The 27,315-nt window shown below is 39.2% G+C and overlaps 2 protein-coding genes across 5 annotated transcripts in view; both read left to right on the top strand.

The window, feature by feature from the left end:
• The first annotated feature begins 287 nt into the window (after positions 1–287).
• On the top strand, positions 288–4,790 carry LOC127633689 (vacuolar protein-sorting-associated protein 25-like). The gene is made up of 6 exons (XM_052112945.1): positions 288–400; positions 1,294–1,439; positions 1,586–1,639; positions 1,731–1,819; positions 3,855–3,930; positions 4,018–4,790. The coding sequence occupies exons 1-6, from the start codon at positions 354–356 to the stop codon at positions 4,128–4,130; spliced, it is 525 nt and encodes a 174-aa protein (XP_051968905.1). The 5' UTR covers positions 288–353; the 3' UTR covers positions 4,131–4,790.
• A 9,198-nt stretch (positions 4,791–13,988) lies between these two features.
• The window catches only part of LOC127633373 (serine/threonine-protein kinase WNK4-like), an 82,539-nt gene continuing 69,212 nt past the window's right edge, over positions 13,989–27,315 (top strand). For all 4 annotated transcript variants that reach the window (XR_007969200.1, XM_052112411.1, XM_052112410.1 and 1 more), the window contains exon 1: positions 13,989–14,745. Coding sequence is in view for 3 of the 4 variants with exons in the window: in XM_052112411.1 (XP_051968371.1) it covers positions 14,146–14,745 (600 nt within the window). In the remaining variant the exon portion in view is untranslated. The remainder of the gene's footprint in view (positions 14,746–27,315) is intronic.

Raw genomic sequence — 27,315 nt, 5'->3', positions numbered from 1 at the left:
GTTTTTGTTTTGTTTGTTTTTTAAAGAAAAAGAGGGATGAGTCAAAATTATTTTTGTAGTAATGCTGTTGATTGAGCTTAACTTGTATTGAACCCGGAATATTCCTTTAAATTAAATAATAAAATATTCACATGTATAAATGTAAACATGTTTATTTTTTATTATGTTGATCAAGGATGACTGACTGGATTATTATCCTCATTTATAAGTGGCTTTAAATAAAAGTGTCAATAAATATGGACAGCTTTGTGTCTGATGTGAAAGGACTCTTAATTTGGCGGGACTCTTAACTCGTGCACACCGGAAACAGATGCAGCAGAGCCACACATCAACTCAACTAGTACAAAGCTGCAATGAGTTTTGAGTGGCCCTGGCAGTATAACTTTCCTCCTTTCTTCACGTAAGTAATCAATTTTCACGACTATGTCAGTGATTGCAGAGGAAAAAGGGAGGGAATATATTCAAAATATTGTCGGAATTGTCCATTCTAGTGAAAAAATATAATTGTGTATATGGCGAATAAAGCTGCTGCTTGTAGTCTGCTGTAGTTCCGCTAGGGAATATATTCTCACACTGACACAGTGAATTTAACCAAGCTGTTCAGAAACTAAGGGGAAGAAATAGAAATGATTGACCTAGTTACAGTGTTTATATATATATATATATATATATATATATATATATATATATATATATATGCATCATTTCAGTGCACCATTTATATTCCATAACTACAGCAAAAATACTGAGTCGACTGAAGGAAGCTAGCTTGAACACACTAGTCATCCTCCTGTTATTTGTAACAAAAAGTATGAAGCACAGATAAAAAGTAGCGTACCTTTTATTAGTATTACGTCAAATCAGAGCCTCCACGTTCATGGAAAACCTGGTAATATCAGGACATTTTAAAATTCTGATTTCCAGGCCTGGAAATGTTATGCAAATTAAGAATATTTTTTAAAAGTCATGGGGGATTTTTGTAGTTGACAAATTTTTTGTTGTGCTTTTACATATTTACTACATATTGGTAATAAGTAGCTCTTTGTGATAGCAATAATTTTTTTAAATGTCTATAATGTCAGTTCAGTCAGGGCAAGCAGACATCTTTGGAGTCAACAAAGAGGTATACATCATTTTATAAATATTCATTATCAATGTTGCACAATTATCACATCATTATAGAGAAGATCATTTTGATGCAATTTTTATGACATTCCTGCGTACTGGGGTCAATATGTTATTGAGATCATTGAGAAAGGACCTTCAGTGTAATGCTGTTATTCTCTGTGACAGATTGCAGCCGAATGCTGACACGAGACAGAAGCAGTTGGCGGCATGGTGCTCGCTTGTGCTGTCCTACTGTCGTCACCGGAAGCTGTACACTCTGGATGTGCTCGAGGCACAGGAAAGCCCCATGTTCAACAACAAGAAAACCGAGAGTATCCTTTGATGGAAGCCCTGTGCCATTTTGTAAAATCAAATGATATACTCGCACATTGTGGTTTCAACATGTTGAAGGCTGTCTCTTTTTGGTTACATTTTCTCCCATGACCTTTGTGTTGCTTCCATAACTTCTTATTTTCAGGAAAACTTTCAGTTGAAGCCATACAAGTAGTTTTTGAAGAGCTGCGAAAAAAAGGTGATTGAATCATGCAGGTTTTTTTTTAATACCTTTTTCGAGAAATGAAACCGAGAACATGGTTTTAAAATGCACTCTGCTTTCACTTCAGGTAACCTGGAATGGTTGGATAAGAATAAAACACGATGTCTTATAATGTGGAGAAGACCAGGGGAGTGGGGCAAACTCATTTATCAGTGGGTGAGAATATCCTCTGAAGTATTAAAACACTATCATTCTGCCACTTTCAGCATTTCACTGCATAACCTAAACTGTGAATATCAGAATCAGCTTTATTGCCAAGTTTGCTTACACATACAATGAATTTGTCTTGGTGACGGAAGCTTCCAGTGCACAAACAATACAGCAACGAGACCTAGATAATAATAAAAAAATAGAATACAAAAAAAGTGGATAGAAAATAAAGTATATATAGAAATACACAAAAAGACTAATATATATGTATGTATATACGTTTGTACAATATACAAATACAATCTGTTATATACAGTGCAAGGGAATTTAATGGCTGAAGAGGTAGGATGTGTTGGATAAGTATAAATAGACTATGCTGTGTACATAGTTGTTGCTCAATGGGGCAGTTTTAACTGTTCATACGGTGGATAGTCTGAGGGTAAAAACTGTTCTTGTGCCCAACTGGTGCTCTGTATTGCTGTTCAAAAAGGTAATGCGCAGAGCGAGTGGGTCCAGAGTGATTTTTCCAGTCCTTTTTCTCACTCTGGAAATGTGCAGTTCTTGAAGTGAGGGTAGGGGGTACAAATAATCCGCTCAGGAGTCCAAACTGTCCTTTGTAGTCTTCCGCTTTCATAGCTGAACCAAACCAGACAGTTATTGAAGTGCAGAGGACCGTCTCAATGACTGCTGAGTAGAACTGTATCAGCAGCACCTGTGGCAGGTTGAACTTTCTCAGCTGGCGAAGGAAGTACAACCTCTGCTGGACCTTTTTCAAAATTGAGTCTATGTGGGTGTCCCACTTCAGGTCCTGTGAGATGGTAGTGCCCAAGAACCCGAATGACTCTACTGCTGCCACAGTGCTGTTCAGAATGGTGAGCGGGGTCAATGTCGGGCTGTTCCTCCTAAAGTCCACTATCATCTCTGTTTTGAGCGTGTTCAGCTCAAAGTTATTTTGACTATATCAGTGAGCCAGCCATTCAACCTCCCTTCTGTATACAGACTCATCGTCATCTTGTTATAATAATATATATATATGGTCATCATTGGCATGTAATAGGAGAGTTTTTGGAGTACCAGCTCAGCCTTAAATAACAGCATTTGATCTTGAACCTTGATCTTTGTGAACAACAGTAATATTAGTTATAATAGATTATTTAAATTCTTTGTAGTACATTAATTGTCTTGTGCTGCTTAAAAAATTTGGAATACTATCGCAGAGTATTCTGCGATAGTCATTTATCATGCTTATTCCATAGTTGACACATATTGGCCTAATTGAAATCTCCAGATAGTTTACTTAACATTTAAAAGGGACAGTTCACCCCAAAATAAAAACTCATGCCATCCCAGATGTGTCTGACTTTCTTTCTTTTGCTGAAAATGAATGAAGATTTGTAGGGGAGTATTCAAGTCAACAGGGTCCAAAACACTTGAAGCTCAAAAAGCACATAATGGCAGCATAAAGGTAATCCATACAACTCCAGTGGTTTAATCCATGTCTTCTGAAGCAATATGATCAGTATGGGTGAGAAATGGATCAATATTTAAGTCCCTTTTTTTACTATAAATCTACACTTTCAAACAGCTCTCCTAAGAACTCTGCTCTCATAAGAGATCTTTTGTTTTTGGTCATTCATATTCTTCGTGGATATTGCCACCTGCTGGGCAGGGAGGTGAATTTATAAGAAAAAAGGACTTCAATATTGATCTGTTTCTCACTCATCACATCTGAAGACATTGATTAAACCATTGGAGTCATATGGATTACTTTAATGCTGCATTTATGTACTTTTTGGAACTTCAAATTTCTGGACCCAGTTGAATTAAATTGTATGGGCCAACAGATAAAAATCTTCACTTGTGTTCTGCTGAAGAAATTCAAGCACATCTGGGATGGCATGAGGGTGAGAAAATGATGAAAGAAATTTAGTTTTTGGGTGAACTAATCCTTTAAACTCCTTGTTATTGTTTTTCTTTAATGCAAATGAGCTGTAAACTAACCGTTTTAATGTATAATCTTGTTTTTCCCCAATTCTTTTAGGTTTACAAAAATGGTATGGTCAACTCAGTGTTTACCCTTTATGAACTCTCTAATGGGGATGACACGGAAAAGGAAGGTACAGAAAGATGTTTGACATTTTTATTTCTGTTATACTTGCCTAGTTGAAGTGGTTAGCACTGGTTAATTGGACATAATCTTTCAGAGTTCCATGGATTGGAGGATTGGATGTTGCTACGCTCTCTGCAGGCCCTACAGGCTGAAGGGAAGGCAGAAATTATCACCATGGATGATGGAAAAGGAGTCAAGTTCTTTTGAATCAGGTTTTCTCAATTCAGACTTTGGGATGGGGTGTTGGGTTTCTGTCAGCCCAGCATTATCTTTTTCCTCACGGTCCACTGGAATCTTTTTTTGGACTCTATATTGCACTCCAATACTAAATCAGCAAGTCAAAAATCTAGATTTGGCTGATGAGCCCAAACAAAGATTTAAGGATCTTCCTTGTTGGAGCATATTTAAATTGGTGGTTTTACACCTGATAAACTAAAAGTAACTTTTGAGCCTATTACGTGAAGATTTTGTTCATAATCATCATGCATAAAAAACTGAAATGTCAGACTAAAACTAGGGAATGTCAGTATATTAATGTAGACACACACTTAAATCCTTCCCAAATCCCTTTTTGTGTACATATGTTTTTATTTAACTTCTTTTATTGCTGTAAATCCTATAAGAACTCTTGTTTTGTGTACAGTATAACCACACAGACAAAAGACGTTTGTGAATCCTACAATGCTTGCTGGCAAAGATCAAATGTTCTTGAGGAAAATGTCTAGTTTCTGATGGCAGTGGAATTCAAATCAACAATTTGCTGAAATTCATTCCTTTTCCCCAGCTGTCACTGTACCTCACCACCTTTTATACCAATGTGATACTGTGAAAATAAATGAGGGAGATATTTTCGGTTCTCTCCCACAACCCTTACAAATGCTTTGCGTTTGATTGAACAGTAGTAACCCTTAATATGGGATTTTCATATGAGAATTTGCAGTATACAAGCTTGCAACAACCACGAAGCAATGACATGTAGAAAAAATAAATTGTGGCTTACAGCAAAGAATGCTTACAGTGAAGGAGTCAACATGCCACTGATTATGTTTTTTAGAATACTCCCATTTATTGTTAATTAGTTGTGTTTGCTAAGGCAACCATCACTATTAATATTGTTCATAATAATAATGATAAGGGGTTTTGTACTTTTGTCTGAAAAAAAATAATTAGAAGTGTTCACTCCACATCAACACACCCAGTATATTACAATATTGTGCATGTGTATGTATGCTGCTGCATATATAGAGTAGATAGTTGCTGAGACTTTTTGTGTTTGCTAAACTTCACTGATGACCTTCTGTGCTTATGTGTTAGAGAGAGACAGGTGGCGCTGTTGTGCATGCTAAAGTGTGATGGCGCCCTCAGTTTACAATACTGGACCATATGCTGGCTTTATTCATTTCCAAGATGCAGTTTAGTTTTGGGCACACACAGAGAGTGGAACAGACAGTTACATAGGGTCAGCTAAAGATGGGAGATATGGTGGACTGAAACATGGATACTCTAAATGACAGTAAATGTACAATATCCAGTGAAGTACACAGTGTTCTTAACAATTAAATATTTCTAACTAGGCATTTAATAATACACAAATTTCATGATACAATGCATATCCTCATGATATGATAAGATACAATATGAGCACCCACAAATGTTTCACTTAAACTTATTGAAGGATTCGACCTAAATATCTTTTAAATCATAAATGCCACAAAAAGGGTCTGACATTGGCATTTATTTTCTCACAACTTTCGTGTAGTCATTTATGTGTATAGCACTTTTCACAATACACAGTTTCAAAGCAGCTTTATAGAAAATCGTGCCTTGTTGTTTGAAAGCCCCTGTGAACAAGCTGAAGTGAATAGCAAGAAAACAAGCTTTTCAATATTATTTAGTGGTGAAAAAAAAAGAAGAGGAACCTGACCTCTGGTTTTACGACATATGTACATAATCCAATATTATTTAGCGGCTTGAGCAAAAAACTTAAATTATTTTTTTTGGCTCTCTTCCCCCTGGTACTCTGCATGTAAACTTTACCGCCGTTATTACCGCTGTTGTTTCGAAGTCTGTTCTCCCTGTTTCCCCGGTTAGTGTTCCCCTTAGTGCCGTTAAACATGAAATGTTGAATTTTTAATTGCACTGTTGAAGTGTGTTCCCCTATGTTTAATGTTTAACCACAATACGGGGAACACTAACTGGGAAAACATGGGGCTCGTGTCAAAGTCTGTTCCCCTGATGTTTCCCCTTAGGTTCGTGTCGAAGTCCGTTTCCCCGATGTTTCCCCTTAGGTTAGTGTCGAAGTCCATTCCCCCGATGTTTCCCCTTAGGTTAGTGTCGAAGTCCGTTCCCTATATTTCCCTTTGTCAAGTCCGTTCCTATATTTCCTTAGGTTAGTGTCGAAGTCCATTCCCCCGATGTTTCCCCTTAGGTTAGTGTCGAAGTCCATTCCCCCGATGTTCCCCTTAGGTTAGTGTCGAAGTCCATTCCCCCGATGTTTCCCCTTAGGTTAGTGTCGAAGTCTGTTCCCCCTATATTTCCCCTTTATCGAAGTCCGTTTCCCCTATATTTCCCCTTAGGTTAGTGTCGAAGTCCATTCCCCCGATGTTTCCCCTTAGGTTAGTGTCGAAGTCCATTCCCCCGATGTTTCCCCTTAGGTTGAGTGTCGAAGTCTGTTCCCCGATGTTTCCCCTTAGGTTGATGTCGAAGCCTGTTCCACCTAGGTTTAATCTTTAACGACAAAACAGGGAACACTGACCAGGGAATTTAGATTATACATCTAAATATGACAATCCCTTGCAAGGACACCTCGCAATATAAGTCAGCAATACATGCTCATGTACAAAACCCACTGATACAGTGTGAGATAAAATGTTGTTTGCTAAATTGTTTATATTATAATTGTACTATATCTAAAAAAACTGAAAAATTGTGTTTTTATATACATGTTTTGGAGAGTTTTTAAACAATTGATCTCTTTTGGATTGATATAGTATCATTTTTATTGATTTATTATTATATTATATATTTTCTTTGTAAGTTGACTGTATTTTTTCCTACACATTATCAATGTTAGATGTATTTAATACAAATTTATTCTTTTGCACTTTTTACAAAATATTTCCCCCCAAAGCAGCTTATCAGAGAATGTTGTCTTACAACCCCCAGTGAACAAGCTAGATGGGAGAGGAGAAACTATGACTGTCAATTTAATTAAATAATTAAGTTTGTTAAATTTAAAACTTAAAAAAATATATTTTTCCACACACCTCCTAGCACCCTCCTGGGGATCCTTGATATGACTTGATACATACACTATGAACAATCCAGTTCAACAGAGGCACTTGTCCACATGGTGCTTAAACTCACAACCCTCTGTACTATAGTCCAGCACATTAACCAATAATAACCAAGTTAATTTAGACTTGCAAAAATCAAATGTGTTGAATCAACGTGGCTCGGTCTGGACAATATTTTGAGCCACTGTATGAAATTTCAAGGAATAGAAGCAGAAAAACCACAAACGCCAAGATGGCGACCACTGTAATGCACGCAGTTTGAATGTAAGGGAAATCATCCATTGAAATCATCAGGAGGAGATTAATCAGATGCAAAAATAATTTTGTTTCTTGGCCAAATGGTTCAAAAGAGTGCGTTTTTGAACGTGTTGGCGATATAGAGTTTGACCTAGTGGTCCCAAATTTGCTTTGGGGCTGTTCATTCCCACTCACTGTGCCAAATTTCAGCATTTTCCTATGTACGGTTCATCAGGCTGGCATACAGTAGACACCCATGGTGATGGAATAATAATAAGAAAAGCTACAAAAGCAATAGGGTTATGGCCAATGAAATATAATGGAATGTGCTATACAATGTAGTATATACAAAAGTGTAAGCTGAAAAAAATACAAATTTACTGTACAACAATTACAGTAAATATAGCTAAATAAATATTATCTGTAATCATGGTAAGCAATTAAGAAGTAGTCCAGGGGGGAATTGCTCAAAGCAGGTGTTATATGCCAAGCACAGAGGTATCTTCTTTGATTGTATGAATGGTGCTTTGTACCAGTTGGTAGATCGTTATGGAACACATAGACGGCACATGCGGGAAAGCAGCTGAAACTGGTGGTGGAGAACATGTGAGCTGTCCCTCATAATGTCCTGGCCTTTCTCTTGGACTGCTGTTCATTCAACGAGACTATACTTAGGCATTCCAATGATTTCAAAGCACGTTTAGAGTGGTCTGCAGGTGGTTTCTGTTCTTGGTTGTGAGATATGTGAAAAGGCTGACAATGGAGAAACACAGAATACTCTCAATATAAGAGCTGTAGCAAGGAAATAGGATGCTTTGGACACCGAATGAGTTCAGTTTCTTCAGGATGTATTGTCGTTTTCATTATACATTTTACATTTTGCTCAAACTTCAAAGTGTTGTTGAATATAGGATGTAAATACTTGTTTGGTCCACAACCTCCACCTCCTCCTATAGACAAAAACAAATTCTTTCATAACTGTGTCCTGAAACCAACATGCGAAAAGGATAAATTAGTCTACCCAGACTCAGTGGGGCTCCAGTCCTGGCATGCAGCTAGATTTTTGTTTGTGCATGTTAATTAGATTTCCTGTGTATTGGTGTTTGTGTATGAATGGCTATAAAACCCAAGGCAATTTGATGAGTTCTCATGAGAAACTTTAATTATTGTAACCTGAATAACACTTCTCCACAGTGCATATGGGAAAGAAAACTGTTAGGAATTTTTCTTAGAACACCAATTAGGACTCAAATAGTGCTTTTCCACCATCAGGATGAACGGTTTAAACACTGTGAGTAACGATTCCAGTATGGTTCAGTACCGTACGAATACAAAAACTGTTCCTGGTCTGGATTTCTCAGTTAGTTACCCACACTCAGGACAGAGAACCATTGTGGTGGAATACCTGTACTGACATTGCACACACTTAGTCCATTCTAATCCTGATTTTGCATATCCACAGTGGAAAAAGAAGCCGTAACAGTGCCATTCGGCCCAATGGTGGAAAAGATGCTATACTGGACAATGGTTATAAAATAATGGTCTGTTTGCATCTTTGACAAAATGTGCATGCAGCTATATCCAGCATGTGTGTCTGCTGATTTGATGTTTTTTTTTTTAATTATTGCAAGACCAATATATCGGCCAGGCAATACATCATCCTAGATTTGTCCCTACAAGTCAAGTCACTCTGCAGCCCTTTTGGGAATGCACCCAGGCAGCTATTTTCTATGGATACAAGCGGCATACAAGGACAACTCCTGAATGGGGAAAGACTGAAATTTCCAAAACAGTTGGTTAAAGGGACTGTTCACCCAAAAATGAAAATAATTTTATAATTTACTTTCCCTCATGCCATCCCAGATGTGTGTGACTTTATTTATTCTGCTGAACACAAATGGAGATTTTAAGCAGAATATCTCAGCTCTGTAGGTCCATACAATGCATGTGAATTGTGATCAGATCTTTGAATGTGGGTAAGAAACAGGTCAATATTTAAGTCCTTTTTTTACTATAAATTATCCTCCCTGCCCAGTAGGTGGCAAAAGAATCCAAAATATGCAATAACAAAAGAAGAAAGTGAAAGTGGAGATTTATATGAAAAAAATGACTTAAATATTGATCTGTTTCTCACCCTCACCTATCATATCACTTCTGAAGACATGGATTTAGCCACTGGACTATTGATAACTTTTGTTTCCTTTATGTGCTTTTGTGAGCTTCAAAGTTCTGGGCACAATTCACTTGCGATTGTATCGCTTTAGAAGACATTTATTTAACCAATGGAGTTTATATTTCAGGCTGGTCCTGCACCTGATATATTGGGCATTCCAATTTTTGGATTAGTTCAATTAGTTTTTAATTTAAGTGGTCTGTCAAAGCTAAATTGTCTCTGCTAATGCACAATTTCTGTTTTGAGTTTCTTTTATTGTATTTCGAGAACATATTGTGTAAATATTCATTAAATTTCATACGACTACAGTATATTCCAATTGATACTATATATATATATATATATATATATATATATATATATATGTATATATATATATATATATAAAGATGGCCTGTCAGTCAACCAGAATGTTTCACCAGGCAACAATCCATCCACCACCAAAGTGAAATTTGATTTGAGTCTCTAAAATCTTACTGCCAGCGAGTGTTCAGAACTCTGAACTGATCACTAATCAACCAAAAATATTTTTGTCTGAGAAGTGATTATTACAGTTATTCAAACACATTTTCTACACTGCTGCCTCAACTATTAACTCTACAAAAGCACTGGTGTGAGTGCCTTGATTTCATGCAGGGGCGGTCTGGCCATAAGTGGCATGGGGCGTTTTCCTGGTGGGCCACGGAATAATTTGAGCCAATCTGCTACTGTGCAAGTACGTCCTGACCTACTGGACAGGCGGCCTTCCCTGGGCTCCAGTTTGGCCTCACGGATCTCATTACTGGGCAATATAATTAATAAATGCTGCAAGAGAAAGTCAATATGATGGCTTTTATTGAACAAATGAACAAATTGCCATTACTGATTAAGTACATAAACAATCAGTGTTTAAACAATGTACTTAACTTACACTGATTCATTTCGGTGAGCCTTTTAAAATAATTAATATTTTGAGGTGTTGAGTCATATTTGGCATGAAATCGCTGGCTTATGTTGTTACTCTTTGCGTCATACCGTCATGTCCATAAACACAGGAAAGAAGTACCGGCTGGCACATGTTCCAGATGAGGACACGGTTCAGTTCAGTCAAACTCAGAGTTCAGAACGGATGTTTATCTGTTATCGGTTTGGCAAAGTTGTTGGTCAGTTGTAGTCAGTTTTACTCTGACAAATATTACAAAATGTTAGTCAACGAATATCTTTTACATTATGATGGTGATGATGATGATGTGCAAAATGGACAAAAAAGTGTCAAACTGTAACAGACCAAATTTTCATCAAATATTTATATTCTGAATTCTTCATTCTTCTGAGCTGTATTCATTTTCCATGAAAGGATATTACATTGCATGTAGCGTGTTTCTTATGGAAACAGTGTATTCACAACAAAAGTCACACAACGCAAATTACACATTCTGATTAGTGCGTATTTATCAAGTATAAATAGAATGGGTTTAATGAGGTATTTACCCGTTTTTAAGCAGTTCATTTTGCCGGTATTAGCGCGTTCAAGCGCAGAAATGCCCAACACACTGGATTAATGGATTAAATTAATCCATATCTAATATCTTCTATTTACAGATTATCAAGATGTTTCTTTACTGTTTACATCTTGCACTGTTAATATCTTACAGTATAATGTTTATTGTCATATTTTTGTCAACAATATGCTCTTACATTGAACTCGAATCAGCAGTATCACGAGTTTCACCTCTTAAATTGATGTGTCAATAAACACTTGAATGATCATGTTAAAATATACTTGTAGCTCAGTGGTAAAGATGCTGACTACCTCCCCTGTAGTTCGCTAGTTCGAATCCCAGGGTTTGCTGAGTGACTCCAGCCAGGTCTCCTAACCAACTGTTGGCCCTGTTGCTAGGGAGGGCAGAGTCACATGGGGTAACCTCCTTGTGGTCACTAGAATGTGGTTCCTTCTCGGTGGGGCGCGTGGTTAGTTGAGCATGGATGCCGCGATGGATGCCACGGTGGATGGTGTAACCTCCACACGTGCTATGTCTCTGTGGCAACGCACTCAACAAGCCCGGATTGACGGTCTCAGATGTGGAGGCAGCTGGGATTCATCCTCCGCCATCCAATTGAGGCGAATCACTACACGACCACGAGGACTTAAAAGCACATTGGGTATAAAGGGAGTATATTGGGAGAAAAAGGGAACAAGTTACTTGTTATAGTTACAGTTACATATACTTGTAACTGGTGGTGATTCAAGAGAGTCACCTGTTCTCTATGTAAAAGAGCTTTGAGTGTAGTGTCAGAATAGTATAAAATTAATTCATTGAAAATATGTAAATAAGAGTGTTATCTTCATCAAAGGAAGACATAGATGTATAACATAATAATAGCAACATGAAAATAGCACGTTATAACTCTGGCTCTGAATATCTTCTGGTCATGATCACACACAGGCGATGTCCTGGTAACTTCAAATCATGAGATTCATCCACCAGAAGAGTAGTGCTGAAACAAAACTGACATAATGTGTTCTTCTGCAAACTGCTTGCAATTTTAAATTTCAACCACAGATGTCCATAGAGAGTACAAAGTTAAGTAGTGCAGCTGTAAGACAACAGTTTATTTGCACTTGCTGTTGAAAGGTGATTAAGATCTTTAAAAACTTTGAAGAAATGCTGACTTGTAACTGCACCTAATATAAACATTTTACCTACATTCATGTACATTTTAACTTAACATCTGTATGCTGGGAAAAAAAGGTTTTGGACATGTTATTTGCTATAAGTGCTTATTTTATTGCTTTCTCTGAAAAATTCACTCATCACATTTACAGTGGTTTGATATGTTTATAACGGATGCCAATTTTTGCACTGGTTGGGCCCATTGTCATGACTAGCATTCAATAGAAATTTCTTTTTTTTTCAACACAATTTTTTTTAACTGAGCCAGAATATGAAATTAATGAGCCAGTGTGTTATGTTGTGGTGTGTTACGGGACAGGCTTAGTGGGCCAACCTGGGCCGTAAAGTCCAGGGCCACTTTTGAGTCCGAGTCCACCCCTGATTTCATGTACTCTGTCCTGTATCCAAGAGCCAGTTATTCTTAGTGACTGAAAAACATAGATCATCTCATAATCTCAGGCTTTATGTTATTAAAATACATATAAATAGATCAGCCCCAGGTTGCAGTCTGGACGATGGAGTGGGGCGACTCGTTGGGGCGGATTTGTGTCACCCTGCCCCTAAATAGCAAATAGCTCTGACACGACTCAGCTCTGTGGTTTGCCTGATATAAGCGTGACGTGATCATCTGACCGGGGGTGGGGAGTTTCTTAATATAAGCAAGTAGTGAATGGCGGTACTGTATGGGCCAGATTTTTTTTTTAGAGAGTTGTTGCACTAACAAAAACTGAAAATTCCTGCAAGTGCGCGGAGCCAGAGCATCTTGGCCAAATTTGAGAGTAGTGTAAAGTAGTGCTGACAGTGTATAAACCTCACTCTCCTAGCCTCAAGAGGCACACTAGCGACTGACGCTAGAGGCTGTAACCTTTAGCCTCCTTATTAGTGTGCCCGCCTCCCATGCCGAAGATCCCGGTTCAAATCCCGCTCAGAGCGGGTTGGCAGGACTGGTTAAATTGGTGCCGTGACCCAAATGGGAGTGAGGTTTGGGGGGGTGAGTGTAACGGTAGCCATCTGGTAGGTAGCTCTAAGTGTGTAAACCTCACTCCCCTGGCCTTAAGAGGTCCACTATCGCCTGATGCAAGAGACTGTAGCCTTTAGCCTCCTTGATAGTGCGCCTGCCTCCCATGACGGAGACCCCGGTTTAAATCCCGCTTGGAGCGGGGCTTCAGGACTGGTTACATACGCACACTGAAAAATTATCCAGACTAGTCAAGTCTATCAAAATTATCCATCTTTATTCTAGACAAAATTCCATAGTGAGAAATAGTGCACAAAAGATACTGCACTAAAATAACACAGAATTCTGCCCTGAATGTCATGTTAGCTTATAATTAAGAGAAATTATGCATTTAGTTTATAGCTTATAATTAAGAGAAATAATGCGTTTTTTCTGATTACTTTTTAGCTTCATTATAATTCAGTAATATAGAGACATGATGATTTATGTATATCCTCATAAAACTGTGCTTAGTTTAAAGTGTCAAACATCTCAACACCATACACCAATAAGCACTGCTTTATAAACCAATGAAATCGAATGTGGGCGGTACTACATGTGTCGCCCCGCCCCGTCGTCCAGGCTGCGCTCTGCAGCACTTGATGATGCTGGGGGACTTCAGGTGAAAGGGGCGGAGTCAGCTGTCCCGCAGGGCACTTAAGAGGGTTAATGCACGAGCGCCTCTGCAGAACAACCTAGTGTGTGAGTGTGTGTGGAGCCCGTGTCATGTGCTGTTTAAATTGTGGAATAAATTAAAGGTAAATCGATTTAAAGGTTACTTGTCCGTTTCTTTGTAGAGTTTATTCATAGATAGCATACATTTTTATATAGAAAACGGTTAGTGATGCTTTGAACAGTCCTCATCATGTCGCATGCCGAAGTGGAAATTCCTGGACGTGGTTTTCCAGGTTTACCTGTTGAATTAGAGGACGACTGTCTCTCCAGAGTGCCAATGCTGCGGACGCACTCCCTGAGCGCGAGACGCAACTCATACGTGCTTCATAAACTCAGTGTGGATATTGACGCACAAATATACAACGAGACGCTCTCCAAGGCGCTTTCGTGGTCAGCTGAAAACGTATTACTATCAGAGAGAAGGACAGAGGACGATAAAACAGATCCCAGTTCGCCATCTCCAGTGTGCAGCCCAGAGGCTTCAAACCCAATCCCCAGTTCAGCACCACCAGAGGACTGGAGAAGCTCTGTCCCTGACCCCAATGCCCAGGATGCCAGTTCAGATTCGGACAATGAGGTGTCCAAAGTCGAGCAGGTGGTTGCACGCCGCCCGTTTGTAAGCAGACTGGAACTGGATGAGAAAGAGGACATTGAGACCAAAGCTGTGGCCACCTCGCCGGACGGAAGATATCTCAAGTTCAACATTGAAATAGGGAGAGGGTCATTCAAGACGGTCTACAAGGGTCTGGACACGGAGACCACAGTGGAGGTGGCATGGTGCGAGTTACAGGTAAGGTCATAAAGTTAAACAATAAGCCAATGTTTTGTTCATTCAGAGTTAGGAAAGGCTAGAATTCATACATTGGTGGTGCTGAAGGTTATTGTGCTCAAACTTATTTTCTTACGAATGATGCAATTGTATTATTTTGATAGAATTAAGGCAAATTGAGTAACTCCAGATGTGTGGTGTACAATCCTTTCATGCAAGTCTTTTGCACTTGACTTCTTGAACTCTGCACCACACTTCCTTATTTATATGATTTTACAGTATAATTAATGGTAAAAATGCCTATTATGTTTAACCAGAGAATGCATGTAGTTTTACAGTAAACTATTTGTAAAACTATGGGGGGAAAAAACGATAATTGGGCATTTCTGCTTGACCCATCACATTTCATTACTTACCTTTTTATTTTTAATCTCAGTTATGTACATTTGAGTCATCATGTGGGTTTTTGTAGTTAATATAGTGATTAAAATACATTTTAAAGTGAAAAGAAGACTTGTATAGTTCCAGAAGGTTAGTATACCAAGTTTATATCATTTAATAATTTTAAACGTAAAATATACAGGCATCAAATTGACATACCGTAAATCCTGAAACATGGTCACTGTATTTTTTATGGTACATATCTGGCAACCACAGCTTCCAGTATTTTACAGTATGATTGGTTAAAATGTCCAACCTCTGCAAAAACATACTTTAAATAAAAAAATGAAAATACAAATTTGAAACAAAATTTTACATTTACATTTATGCATTTGAAAAAAACATTTACATTTATGCATTTGGCAGACGCTTTTATCCAAAGCAACTTACAGTGGACTTATTACAGGGACAATCCCCCCGGAGCAATCTGGAGTTAAGTGCCTTGCTCAAGGACACAATGGTGGTGGCTGTGGGGCTTGAACCAGCATCCTTCTGATTACTAGATTACCAGTCATGTGCTTAGACCACTACTCCACCACTTGGTCACAATTAGTTAATTGTTGCAGCTGTAATTCTAATCTCAATTGTGTTTTTTTATTAATTCTACAGCCCCAGATTGTTATTAAATTATATTAACTTTTGGATATATACCAACCTTTTGGATCTACAGTTCAAAAACTTCTGAAACTTTAAAATGCATCGTTTAACATCATAGTAACAAAAGATGGCCACACGGTGACTTAAAGTTCATCAAAAGTGACCCTTCCTGGAGCAATGACCAATACACATGTAGAAATCATATTGTGTTATTTACTCATCACAATAACGTAGACATGCACAAAGTTTGACAACTAGAAAGTGACCAAATATTTTTAACAATACATATTTTTGATATATTTAAACAATATATCTATTGTTTTAGAATTTGATTTTTTTTAATGTTTTTGTTTGTGTTTTTGCTATAATTCCTTAAAATGAATGCCACTTTGTTTGATATTTTTTTATGTAATACAATGACATTCATACATTAAGTGTGGCTTAAGTGTGCGAATACTTTTACTTCTGCTGAGGACCAATCAGGCTCTATATTCTAATGTACAATTTAATCAGTCATGCCAGGTGCCACAACTGTCCCACTGAACAAGAGCACTAGCACTGTAATCTATGTGCAAACGAGTCTTCGTTCTGTATCTACGGTTTGAAATCTGAAAAACCTTGTGCTGTGTACATGGAGATACAGGGAGATTTGAGCTTTGAAATCATGTATCCAGGCTTGCCTGTCCTCTCCTGATCTCTCTGTTTTCTTAAGCGACCCTCTGTCGACGCAGCAGCAGCTATGCACGTCACAGTCAGATGGCCACTGTTCCACACCACCTTTTCCACACTTAGCTGTGTTAATACATGCTTTCTACACGTCTCTGCATTCATTAAGAGAGATGTAGACCAAAGCCTCGATCACAACCTCACGTACAGGCACTATAGCTTTCAACCTTCCTCCCACAGTCCCCCAGATTTAAAATGTATTGCTCAGAGGTCGCTCTTTTGTAGCTCGGAGGAGGTAGTTCTCAGTTGTTTTAATTAAAAATCAACATTGTTTCAGGTGTTTATATTAAAATTCCTAATGAGAAACAGACAGTTGTTGACATAGTCATAAGTATAGAGCTATCCAATGAATATGGATAGCCTAGCTCAGTTCATTTAGGTTTTGAAAATTGAATGAGAAATGTTTGAACTCCTATTGAAATCCCATTGAGGTATAAGATAAATGGGGCCTTTTCCAGACTGATCTCATTGTGAAATCAGAAACAGTAAGTTGACTTTTCTTTAGCTAAAATCGGTCTGTGCTTATCGAAATGTGAAACACTGCCCTCCAGTGGCCAAATTGGTTAGTGTTATTGGGCGTATAGGCACGTGCAGGCTCCCTTTTCTGGGTGTAATGACCACAGAGGGGCGCCAAAAGCGTGTTGTTTTCAGCTGTATAGGCTGTACTACAGTGAAAAGGAATGCATATTTTTTTATAGGCATGCATATTTCACCCCAACCTAAACCTAAGCATCAGTATAGTAAATTTGTATATAAGAGGGGAAAATGCAATCTTCGAATAGCACTTATTATACGAATGTAACATTACTTCCTGTTTTTAACACGGCATCAGATTCTGAAACTGGGTCTCTGAAACGATGCTAACGAAACATGCTGCCAGTCATGCCACATTGGAGCAGATGCAAAATGTCTGATTAGAGATGTTGCTTGTTGGTGGGTCAGCATAATGTGATAATTGGGTACGCAATAATAATGTAATAATTGGGTACAGGAACTGTTGGAAAAAACTTTTCGACTTTCTGTGTGATCATGTGGCTTTTTCTCTGGCTCGCATATCAAGTGTGAATTAATTTTTTTCTAATGAGCCAGTTTACAGTTTTTTTCAGCTCATATTAAATGCCATTAATTTTCACTAAAACACCTTTTTCAAAAGACATCGTTGTTGAATTGTAGCATTTCGGTATGTTTTAATGAACCTTACTGACCTGAACTTGATGTTATCAATGTTCCACTTAATTGAACCATTTGAACCATTTTTATATAATGATGGCTTTTGGAAAACATGTTTTGTTTTGATGGGACCAGATAAGAGTAGAACAAGCTTGAGTTGGGAACTTTTCACCTCCATCTCACACAAGTTTTTTAGAAGTGTAAACACATGGATTAAGTATGCACGTGTGTTGAATTCTTTCCAACTGTTGCTTTCCAGCATCATGTTGTCCTATCATGGCCGTTTTTTCAGGGGGAAGTGATGTGAGGATTATTACTCTATTAAACCTGGCCCTAAGATTGACGGAACTGGTGTAAAGCAAGGCAGGACTGGATGAAATCAGGTCATGCTCAGATGCAGGTAGCGTGATTCAAAATACATGAGCTCTGTTCCAAAACCTAGTGAGCAGCCTACATAGGCTGAATTTTAAGGTGTCATAGGTGTGCTCCCAATGTGTATGCTGTTCCAAATGGTAGGATTTGTTGATGCTGTTCCAAATCCATATTTATGCTGCCTTCTAACATGCCTAATTTTGACCAAATTATAAGGCAGCATCACATGCATCCTTGAGAGAATGCTTAAGTTATTAGTAAAAAAACTAATTATTAAACGAAAAATAATGTGTAAAAAAATACGCAATTAATCCTGTATGTACTCGTATGTAAATTCTGTAATATAAGGAATTTTCTACTATAGCTGCAATTCAATCTTGATGTACTACATTGATCTTTTTGCAAATCTGTGGCAGTAGAGGGCAGTCAGCACAACTCTTTCACAGATGATGCACTTTTTATTATATTTATTATATAGCGTATAATGTTTCATTATTTTAATTATTATATAAAAAAATTATTTCTTAGTAAATATTAATATAAGTGAAATATTTTATGCATTAATCTCAATCAGTAATTAATTAGATAAAAAGTTTAATCGATTGACAGTGCTAGTCAAAATATTTAAATCTTGAGCAGACGCAGATGCAAAAACATGTTTGGTGTAGAGCGTACCATATCCATCATTTGTGAGATTTCATTTTGGATGCTGCCTTAGAAGGTAGCTGTCTATGCAGGCTGTAGCAGCAAGGCAGCTCACTAGGTTTAGGAACAGAGCCATGCTTTCAGTAACTCTCAAGGTGCTCCCAATGCTTGAAGGTCTGATTGACAGTAATTTAAGGTCACATTCCTTAATTGCCAGAACAGCAACTTGAACTAAAGTAGTGATAAAAGTATGCTTCAGGCAAGAGCTTGGACCACAAATGCAATGTCGGCATTAGTTATTGCTCTTCCATTTATTTGTGAGCAGCTGCAGCATTGCAGATTTCTCTTTTCAATCACTTAATCATGAATTCAGCTCTTTCCTGCTGCTTGTTGAGAATTATTAATGCAGGTTATGGGCTAAATAAATTCTTGTGTATGTGTGGTATGGCTCGAGTCCATCTACAGGCCTTAATCAGCTCTGATTGGATTTCAAATGGCTGCTGCTGCCGCCACTCGTGCTGGCGCCTCTGCTTGGTCACAATGACATCATCGTGATCTTGAGCTGAACACCAGCAGCTGCTGGTCCAAACCTTTTTAATCTGGCCTTGTGCTTATCTATGCACACATACACACAGTCAAATATTTTGTGATGACCTTCCAGATCAATTCTCAACATTTTTATGCTGCAGACAGACGATCATATGGCTTTTATTGCATGCAGCGGAATAATTTATTTAGATTTTTATTCTGTAAAGACTAGCTTACACCAGCATTAATTTCTGTGAAGGTTTATGCTTGATTGGTGCTAGTCTGTCTGGTGGACCAGCATACTTACTGTGTTCACCATCAAAATCAAGTTTTTGTAATGAAGCTGGTTGGCCAAGGAAGCTGGTCACCAGCAATGCTGGCCTTTTCAGCAGGGTTGTCAGTTCGCATTGATTTGAGTGAGTATTAACTTCATGGCCAGATTACGAATATTTGAGCAGGACTCTCACCAGAACCCAAACCAGTTCCAGTGAATGTAGCTTCATATATACAAGTGATCACAATGTAAACACAGAAGATATGTACTGCATGTCTTAAATTGGCTGTGGATTGAAAGGCCTGTCCATGTGGGAAGATGACAGTGTTGAATACTTAGGAAAACATTAGTTACCAAGCAACTAATCCTGATTCCTATCAGAGCTTTGCCAGAAAGGGCACACTATAATGGGAATACATGGCAAAGAGAACAATCCATGTCACAACATTAAATGCTGAGTGTTGTAAATGGGAACATGATAAATATAATGGCATTATCATTAGTGCCTAAGCCAAGACATTGTTTGTAGACAGGAAGGACAAAGAAAAGAACAGTTTTTTTTATTTTTTTTATTTTACTATAAAAATCAAAGCCCAAGACAGTGCTGCATTGTCTTTACAGCTTCAACACAATTACCACACACGAACACACTGCTGCGTGCAACTTTCTCTCTCCTCCAGTGATCTGGATCGCCCTTTAAATCACTCTCCACTCTCACTGCAAACACAAAACTGCTGTTAAATGTGATTTCCCACAGGTGCCAAACCTTACCGCACTCACTCTCTTGGCTTCGCTCTCCACAGACGTTGCTCGGCCACGTCTCCATCACCACATATGTTTTGTCAAAATTGCATGAATTACTAGTCATCACCACATACACCCATCGCCCGACTCAGGCCGGGGACACATCCGGCCTGTCACTTACTCCCCCCATTTCTGGAGTGGAAATCCGCAACAGCCCTTGGCCTGTGGACCACCTCGAACTTCCTCCCTCCATCATCTGGGACAGTTCTGCTCCCAGCCCCCTTTTTCGATATGTCCGTCTGCAAGATAAAAGGAGAGAGGTCAGGAGAATGCAATAATGGCCCGCCGCAAAGCACAGCTTTCATTTGCATAACCACCTGCTCACACAGCTCCATCCACTGGACTGGATCTGGTGCCTACTTTTTTAGTAAGATCAGTCTGCGGGCTGGTGATGGTCGAATAATTTGTCACAAACCTACGATAATAGCCATCCAGCCCCAGGAACGGTCTCACCTTGTTGTAGGTCTCGGGCAGGCTGCAATCATTGCGGTCTTATCAATTTGGGGCTGCACCTGGCCATGACCCAAGTGGAATCCCAGATACCGTACTTCCATCCGTCTAATTGCACACTTCTAAGGGTTTGCCGTGAGTCCCGCCCATCTCAACGACTTCAGGACAGCCCTCAGATTCTGCAGGTGCCGCTGCTAATCATTAATGTAAAACATTATGTCATACAGATAGGCAGTGGTGTAAGCTGCTGAAACATAGCCGGGGTCCCGAACAAACCGAAAGGAAGGGTGACAAAAACCGGGGAACTGCAGGATACAGGGAAGTGAAGGGGGAGAGAAGAGAGAGAGAGAGAGAGAGAGAGAAAAAAAAAATGGCTCGCCGTCCCCTGGATACACCGCTATATGGTCCTCAGCCAACTGGATCACCTCCTTCAACGACGCCAGATGGTGGCACTGGACCCACTCCAACATCCCCTTCGGCAGCCGGGAGAGGAACTGCTCCAGCACCTGGATGTCGTCGCCCTCCTCCTCAGCTAGCAACCACCGCCAGCACGCGTCACGGAGCTGTTGTGCGAAGGCAAATTGGTGGCCGACCTTGCTCAGCTTCAGTGTGCGGAAATGCTGGCAATGCTGTTCAGGGCTGCGGCCGACCCATTGCAGGATGGCTTTCTTCAATTCTGAATACTCCAGGAGGTTGGCAACCGGGAGTTGTTGTGCCCCGACTTGTGTTTCCCCAGACAGCAGCGGGAGCAGATGGACCGCCCACTGCGAGCAGGGAAACTTCAAGGCTCTGGCCACGTGCTCGAACAGCTCCAGGAAGGCCTCCGAGCTGTCGTGTGGTGCCATCTTACCAATTGTCTCATGGGGTCCTGCTGCTTCTGGAAGAGCATCTCTAAATGATTCTCCTGCTCCCTCCACAGCTCCATGAGGGCCTGGTGTTTTGCTTGGTGGATGCTGGCGAGGGACTTGAAGGCTTCTTCCAGCAGTGAGGACGTCATGGCAGTGTATCCTTTCTCGGTCCAGAGTTTTCAGCACTGCTGTGACAAAGTTCTTTTAACTCTTTCAAGGAGGAAGTGTGAGAGGTGAAACAATCCAATGTGCATTTTTATTTCTCACACAAACTTAAAGAATGCTTTTCAGCTTCAACACAATTACCACACACATTAACACACTGCTGCGTGCAACTCTCTCTCTCCTTCGGCGGTTTGGATCACCCTTTAAATCACTCTCCTCTCTCACTGCAAACACAAAACTGCTGTTAGAGGGGATTTCCCACAGGTGCCAACCCTTACTGCACTCAGAATCTCTGCCTCGCTCTCCACAGACGTCGCTCAGCCGCGCCCCCATCACCACATATGTTTTGTCAAAATTGCATGAATTACTAGTCATGGAAGCCTCAAACAAATAAAAATTTTTTTGCACTATAATCCATAATTTTCCAGAAAAAGTGTATGTATTGGATTAATTCTTAAATTGTAATTATTCAAATATGCAATGCCAATATTAAACCGTATACTAATTTTATACTCATGAGTAAAAATAAAATAAGGCATTGGAGACTGATCTCAGTGATATCGGAAACAGCAGGATTTAGCACAAATCGTCTGTGGCCAAAGCGGTAAGTCTAGTTGGGCAGTTATTATTTTTTGGTAATTATTTACACAAATTGAATGATCTGAAACCTAAAATTGCTAAAAATAAAAATGTATTTGTAAAGGTATTCAATGGGAAGGAGGAGGCGAGAACCGGCTTTAATTTTCTATTTTAATAGAAAACTTAAAAGACAACATAACACACACATGACGGACATGTCCGTAAACAATCTCTCTCTCCCGCACGATCCTCTGCAGTCGATCTTTATACCTCAGAGGCTTGATTAACCTAATACGGGACCGGGTGTGTATGATCACGACCCGGCCCGCCCTCCGCCCTGCCACATTCCTCCCTCGTTCTCTCAGGCTGGGGAGCCCACCGGCCTGACGTACACCCCCCCCCCTTTCTCTGGGGGAGGGCGCACTTTCTGCGCTGTCTCCCGGCAGGTCATCCTCCATCTACCTGGACGAGGGAGGGACAAGGGGAGGGAAACAGAAATAATTAAAATGGGGGGGTACTTCCTGTAACAGTGTAGTACCCCCCAAAACACTGTAAAATTCAAAAGAGGGAAAAGGCCAACGCAGAGCGACAGTGAGAGAGAGAGGAGAGAGAGATGAAAAAAAAAACTCTTACTCGCCAGTTCTCCGATACGCTGCAGCTTGTTCCTCGGCCACTCCTCCACCCTCTATTGGACAACAGCCGCGCCTCTCCGGGCGGATCAGAGGCAGTCCTCCAGCCCCTGGCGGACGGAACGCCCCGCCGTGTTCTCTGGGAACAGAAGGGGTCTCCCTCGCCCCTGGCAGCGGTTCTCCAGCTCCAGGCGGTCGCCAGTGAGCCCCTCCCCACTCGCGGTCGGCGGTCTTAAACCTTGCTGCTTTTCATCGGCTGGTAGGCGACTCCTGTGCCCCTGGCAGCGGCCCTGACCGCTCCAGGTGGTCGGCTAGGAGCCCCTTCTCCCCTCGCGGTCGCCGGCCATCGTCTTCATTCAGGTGGCTGGGCTCCTCGTCCCTCGGCAGATGGCCGTGGCTGCTCCATTGGGGTGGACGGTAGTGGCGAGAACTCTACTACGGCGCATCCCTCCTCCTTTCCCGGGCTTCGGTACCAGTGTAAAGGTATTCAATGGGAAGGAGGCGGCGAGAACCGGCTTGAGGATGTAAATCATATTTTAATAGAAAACTTAAAAGACAACATAAACACACACATGACGGACATGTCCGTAAACGATCTCTCTCTCCCGCACGATCCTCTGAAGTCGACCTTTATACCTCAGAGGCTTGATTAGCCTAATACGGGACCGGGTGTGTATGATCATGACCCGGCCCGCCCTCCGCCCTGCCACAGTATAATTTTCTGTGGTTGGGCCAGTGAAAATGTTTTCAGAGCTAGTCAAAATCTATGCTGCTGGCCTGATTTGGCCAGCAGATAAAATCCTTATTGTTGAGCACTGCAAAATAGCTTTTCTTTGGTCTTTTTTGTTTGTCTGTTTCTGCTGTGTCATAAAACATTTAATTTCTGAGAAACAGCAGAGAGACAGATCTAATATTTACCCTATTTCACAGTCTGGAGTTTGTGGCTGCACATCTCTTTCTCCTGTCTGGACTGTTGTAAATTCCCAGTCAACCATCTTATGTACAGTGACCAAGCGGTTGGACCTTATCCATTCACATCCTGTATTTGCTGTGGGTCTGGGTCTGGCGGGGGATTCATTGCGGGGTAATGCAATGAAGCATCTTGTGTTAGTCAAAACACAGTGCTGAAGTACAGAGAATAAATGTTAGCTGAAATACAGCAGTGATATTTTCCTCTGCAATGATCACAGACTAGAAAGAGAGAGTTGTACATTGCGATGTGTATTTTTAACCTGTTACTTCATAGGACATGTAAATGTTTAATGAACACATGAGACTAAAGCCTGCTTGTAATATACTTAAAGGAATGTCCCCGTTTCAGTCAAGTTAAACTCTTTGGACAACATTTGTGGCAAATAATTTTTTTTACTTGCCACAGAAAATAATTTAAACTCATCCCTTCATTATTGATCACTGGCTCATGAATAACAATGAATTCTATTTTGCCTCTTTACTAAAGTTCTTAGGATTCAATCATGATCACAGAGAGAAGCAGAACATTATTGGCATAGGCTATTGACTGCTTTGACATTTTTTTTTATATTCTTTAACCTCTATTATAGGGTGTTGTTGAATCCACTTCAGTGCATGAATCAGAAGTAAACTGAGTCGCCTTGGTGTTATAATATAATATGGTGTTATATTAAAATACATATATTGGGTAACAGAACCTATACAACGTTCTTTTGTATTTTGTATTCTTTTGTATCTTTTAACTGATTTTAAATGAATTATAAAGTGGATCACACAAAAGGCAAGGCAAGGTTATTTATATAGTACATTCTATAGAAAATATAGGTAATTTTATAGGTAATTCAAAGTGCTTTGCATTAATGATAAAGAAAAAGAAAAGAAAAATACAGTAATGTTGACAACCTTTTAATCACAAGAACAAGAAATAAAAATAAAAAGGATGATACTATAAAAAAAACCTGCATCTTAACATCCAAGTCAGTACAGTTAAAGCAATAATTACTCTTTTATTTATTTATTTTTGTACTAATTATTGGCTGCTGTTTATCTCACACATCCCCTTCATTTTTATGTCAGCACTGTGCACCAAAAGGGGGCTTTTGAAAATGGCTGCCAGTATCTTATCAGCAACTGCCTGCTGGGTGAATATGTTCCTTTTAAGGACAAAAAGAGAAGGGTGTTATACAGCCCTGAACCACACCTATCACACTGAGCCGCTGTACACTATGTTCATGTATGTGGAGTATACGTTCTGTGCCAACAGTTACAGGAGATTACAGCTGTTTCTAGAGTAAAAGCTCATCATTAGTGCATGTGTAGAGCATTTCCCAACATAATGCAGTTTGCAACAACAAAGAACAGAACTTGTCTAACCGATGCTAAATGTTATCTGAAACATTAAAGAGATAGTTCACCAAAACAATGAAAATTCTGTCATTACTCACTTCTGTGTCATTCCAAACCTATATGACCTATAGGAATTGCTCAAAGTCTTTGGTGTTCTCTTCCAATGAAAGGAAACCATGACCAAGGCCCATAAATATCTAAAAAGGAATGATGATTCACAGTGATTTACACATGCTCGCCAAAGAACAGTTACCACTTTGGCGACTGGGGGCAATGTTTTGCATTTCGGAAAGTGCAGACCGATTGTAGCCAAAGAAAAGTCAGGCTATTGTTCCGATTTTATGAACAAGAAATCTTTGTTTTTCATTAAATGTATCTTTTTTTTTTAGCTCTCATTTCCATAAGAATAAATAAATTACAGTAGAATTGTAAACAAAATGTCTGCAGGTTAATTTTGAAGTGGTCTTAATGAGTGAGCGAATGGAGAAAGTGCTCTAATAGAGTTAGTACATTTTGTGTTTCCAATCAACATTGATATGCATCATCTTAAACAGCTAGATGACTGTTAGAGAAAACGAGAGGGAGAAAGTGAGAGTATCGGTGCATAACCTTCAAACAGAGAACAAAGAAAGAGCCAGATCTCTTTCCAAATGTTTTCACATAGATTGAACGCTGCCAGCTCACAACTATCAGTTCATTGTGCTTTTATGTGCTTCTCTCAGCTTGAGGAAAACAGAGTCATTCTGACAAATGAAAACTCCTGTACTGAGAATATCAATAAATCTGAATGGAAACGGACCAAACAGTTTGGCCAAAAGCATCAGCTTTTCCAGACCACAAAATGTGTTGGCAAATACCCAAAAATAAGAAAACTGTTCATGTTCTAATGTTTTTCCCTCTTGGTCTGTAATTAGCTCGGTTTGGCAGCATTCTTTTGTAGTAGATGATTGGATGTGCTGTAGAAATACTGTATACAGTGTATACATTAACTGCCTTTGACTGAATAGAACTGCAAGGGTAAATGATTGACGATATCCAGACTTCATACATAATTGCCAGATGGTCATAGAGGGTTAAGATCTAAAGATATAAAAATATGTAAATTGAAATGCTTAATAAGTGATATGACTATCAAATACAGAGCCACAGTAGGGTTCTGAATGTAAAAAAAAAAACATTTATTTTCTCCACAGAGAAATACAATTTTAGTGATAATGTATAAACCTTTCAAGACAGATGTACTGTACCATGAGCTCCGAGGTTAAGTGAGAGTATATGCTTCTGTAGAAGCCAGAAGTAAGTATGAATTTAACTTTATATTTTTAACATAACAATAACAAAGTTTAATTGGCAAATTTCTAGTTAAGGACTACACTACCCACAATCCTGATGAAAGATCCACCATTCAGAGAACTCTGCTAAAACCACAATCTCCAATAAAGCTTTGTGAATGACATAATAGTCTCTTAAACAACTCATATTTTGCAATTATCTTAAAAAATATTGTCTTTTTGTACATTAAATCAATGTCTTAATGTCAATAGATTTATATTTGATCATGCTTTTTATTTGGTTGTATCATTCGCAATGCTTTATGGGATAAGCAGTTCATTCACTAATTGTTCCCCCCAGATTTTCAAGTATATATATATTTTTTGCTTTGAATCAAAAATATTTTATATGTAAAATATATACAGTATTTAATTGACTTATTAATAATTTACAGTACAGTAATCAGTTCACTTTTTAAGTATTTCGATTTGCGTATTTTTATATCTTTAGATCTTAACCCCGTATGACCATCTGACAATTATACAGTGCATCCAGAAAGAATTCACAGCGCTTCACTTTTTCCACATTTTGTTACGTTACAGCCTTATTCCAAAATGGATTAAAATCTTTATTTTCCATTATTTGAGCTCAGGTGCATCCTGTTTCCACCAATCATCCTTGAGATGTTTCTACAACTTGATTGGAGTCCACCTGTGGTAAATTCAGTTGATTGGACATGATTTGGAAAGGCACACACCTGTCTATATAAGGT

Source organism: Xyrauchen texanus, chromosome 40 (assembly GCF_025860055.1).
Source record: "Xyrauchen texanus isolate HMW12.3.18 chromosome 40, RBS_HiC_50CHRs, whole genome shotgun sequence".
In the NCBI taxonomy this organism is placed as follows: Eukaryota; Metazoa; Chordata; class Actinopteri; order Cypriniformes; family Catostomidae; genus Xyrauchen; species Xyrauchen texanus.
The sequence above is the reverse complement of the archived record's forward strand: the minus strand, read 5'-3'. Positions and strand labels throughout refer to the sequence as shown.

Coding starts and splice junctions, on each gene's coding strand:
- LOC127633689 (XM_052112945.1), top strand. CDS start 354: ATGAGTTTTGAGTGGCCCTGGCAGTATAACTTTCCTCCTTTCTTCAC. Junction 1,440..1,585: donor CAACAACAAGAAAACCGAGA/GTATCCTTTGAT, acceptor TCTTATTTTCAG/GAAAACTTTCAGTTGAAGCC. Junction 1,640..1,730: donor TGAAGAGCTGCGAAAAAAAG/GTGATTGAATCA, acceptor CTTTCACTTCAG/GTAACCTGGAATGGTTGGAT.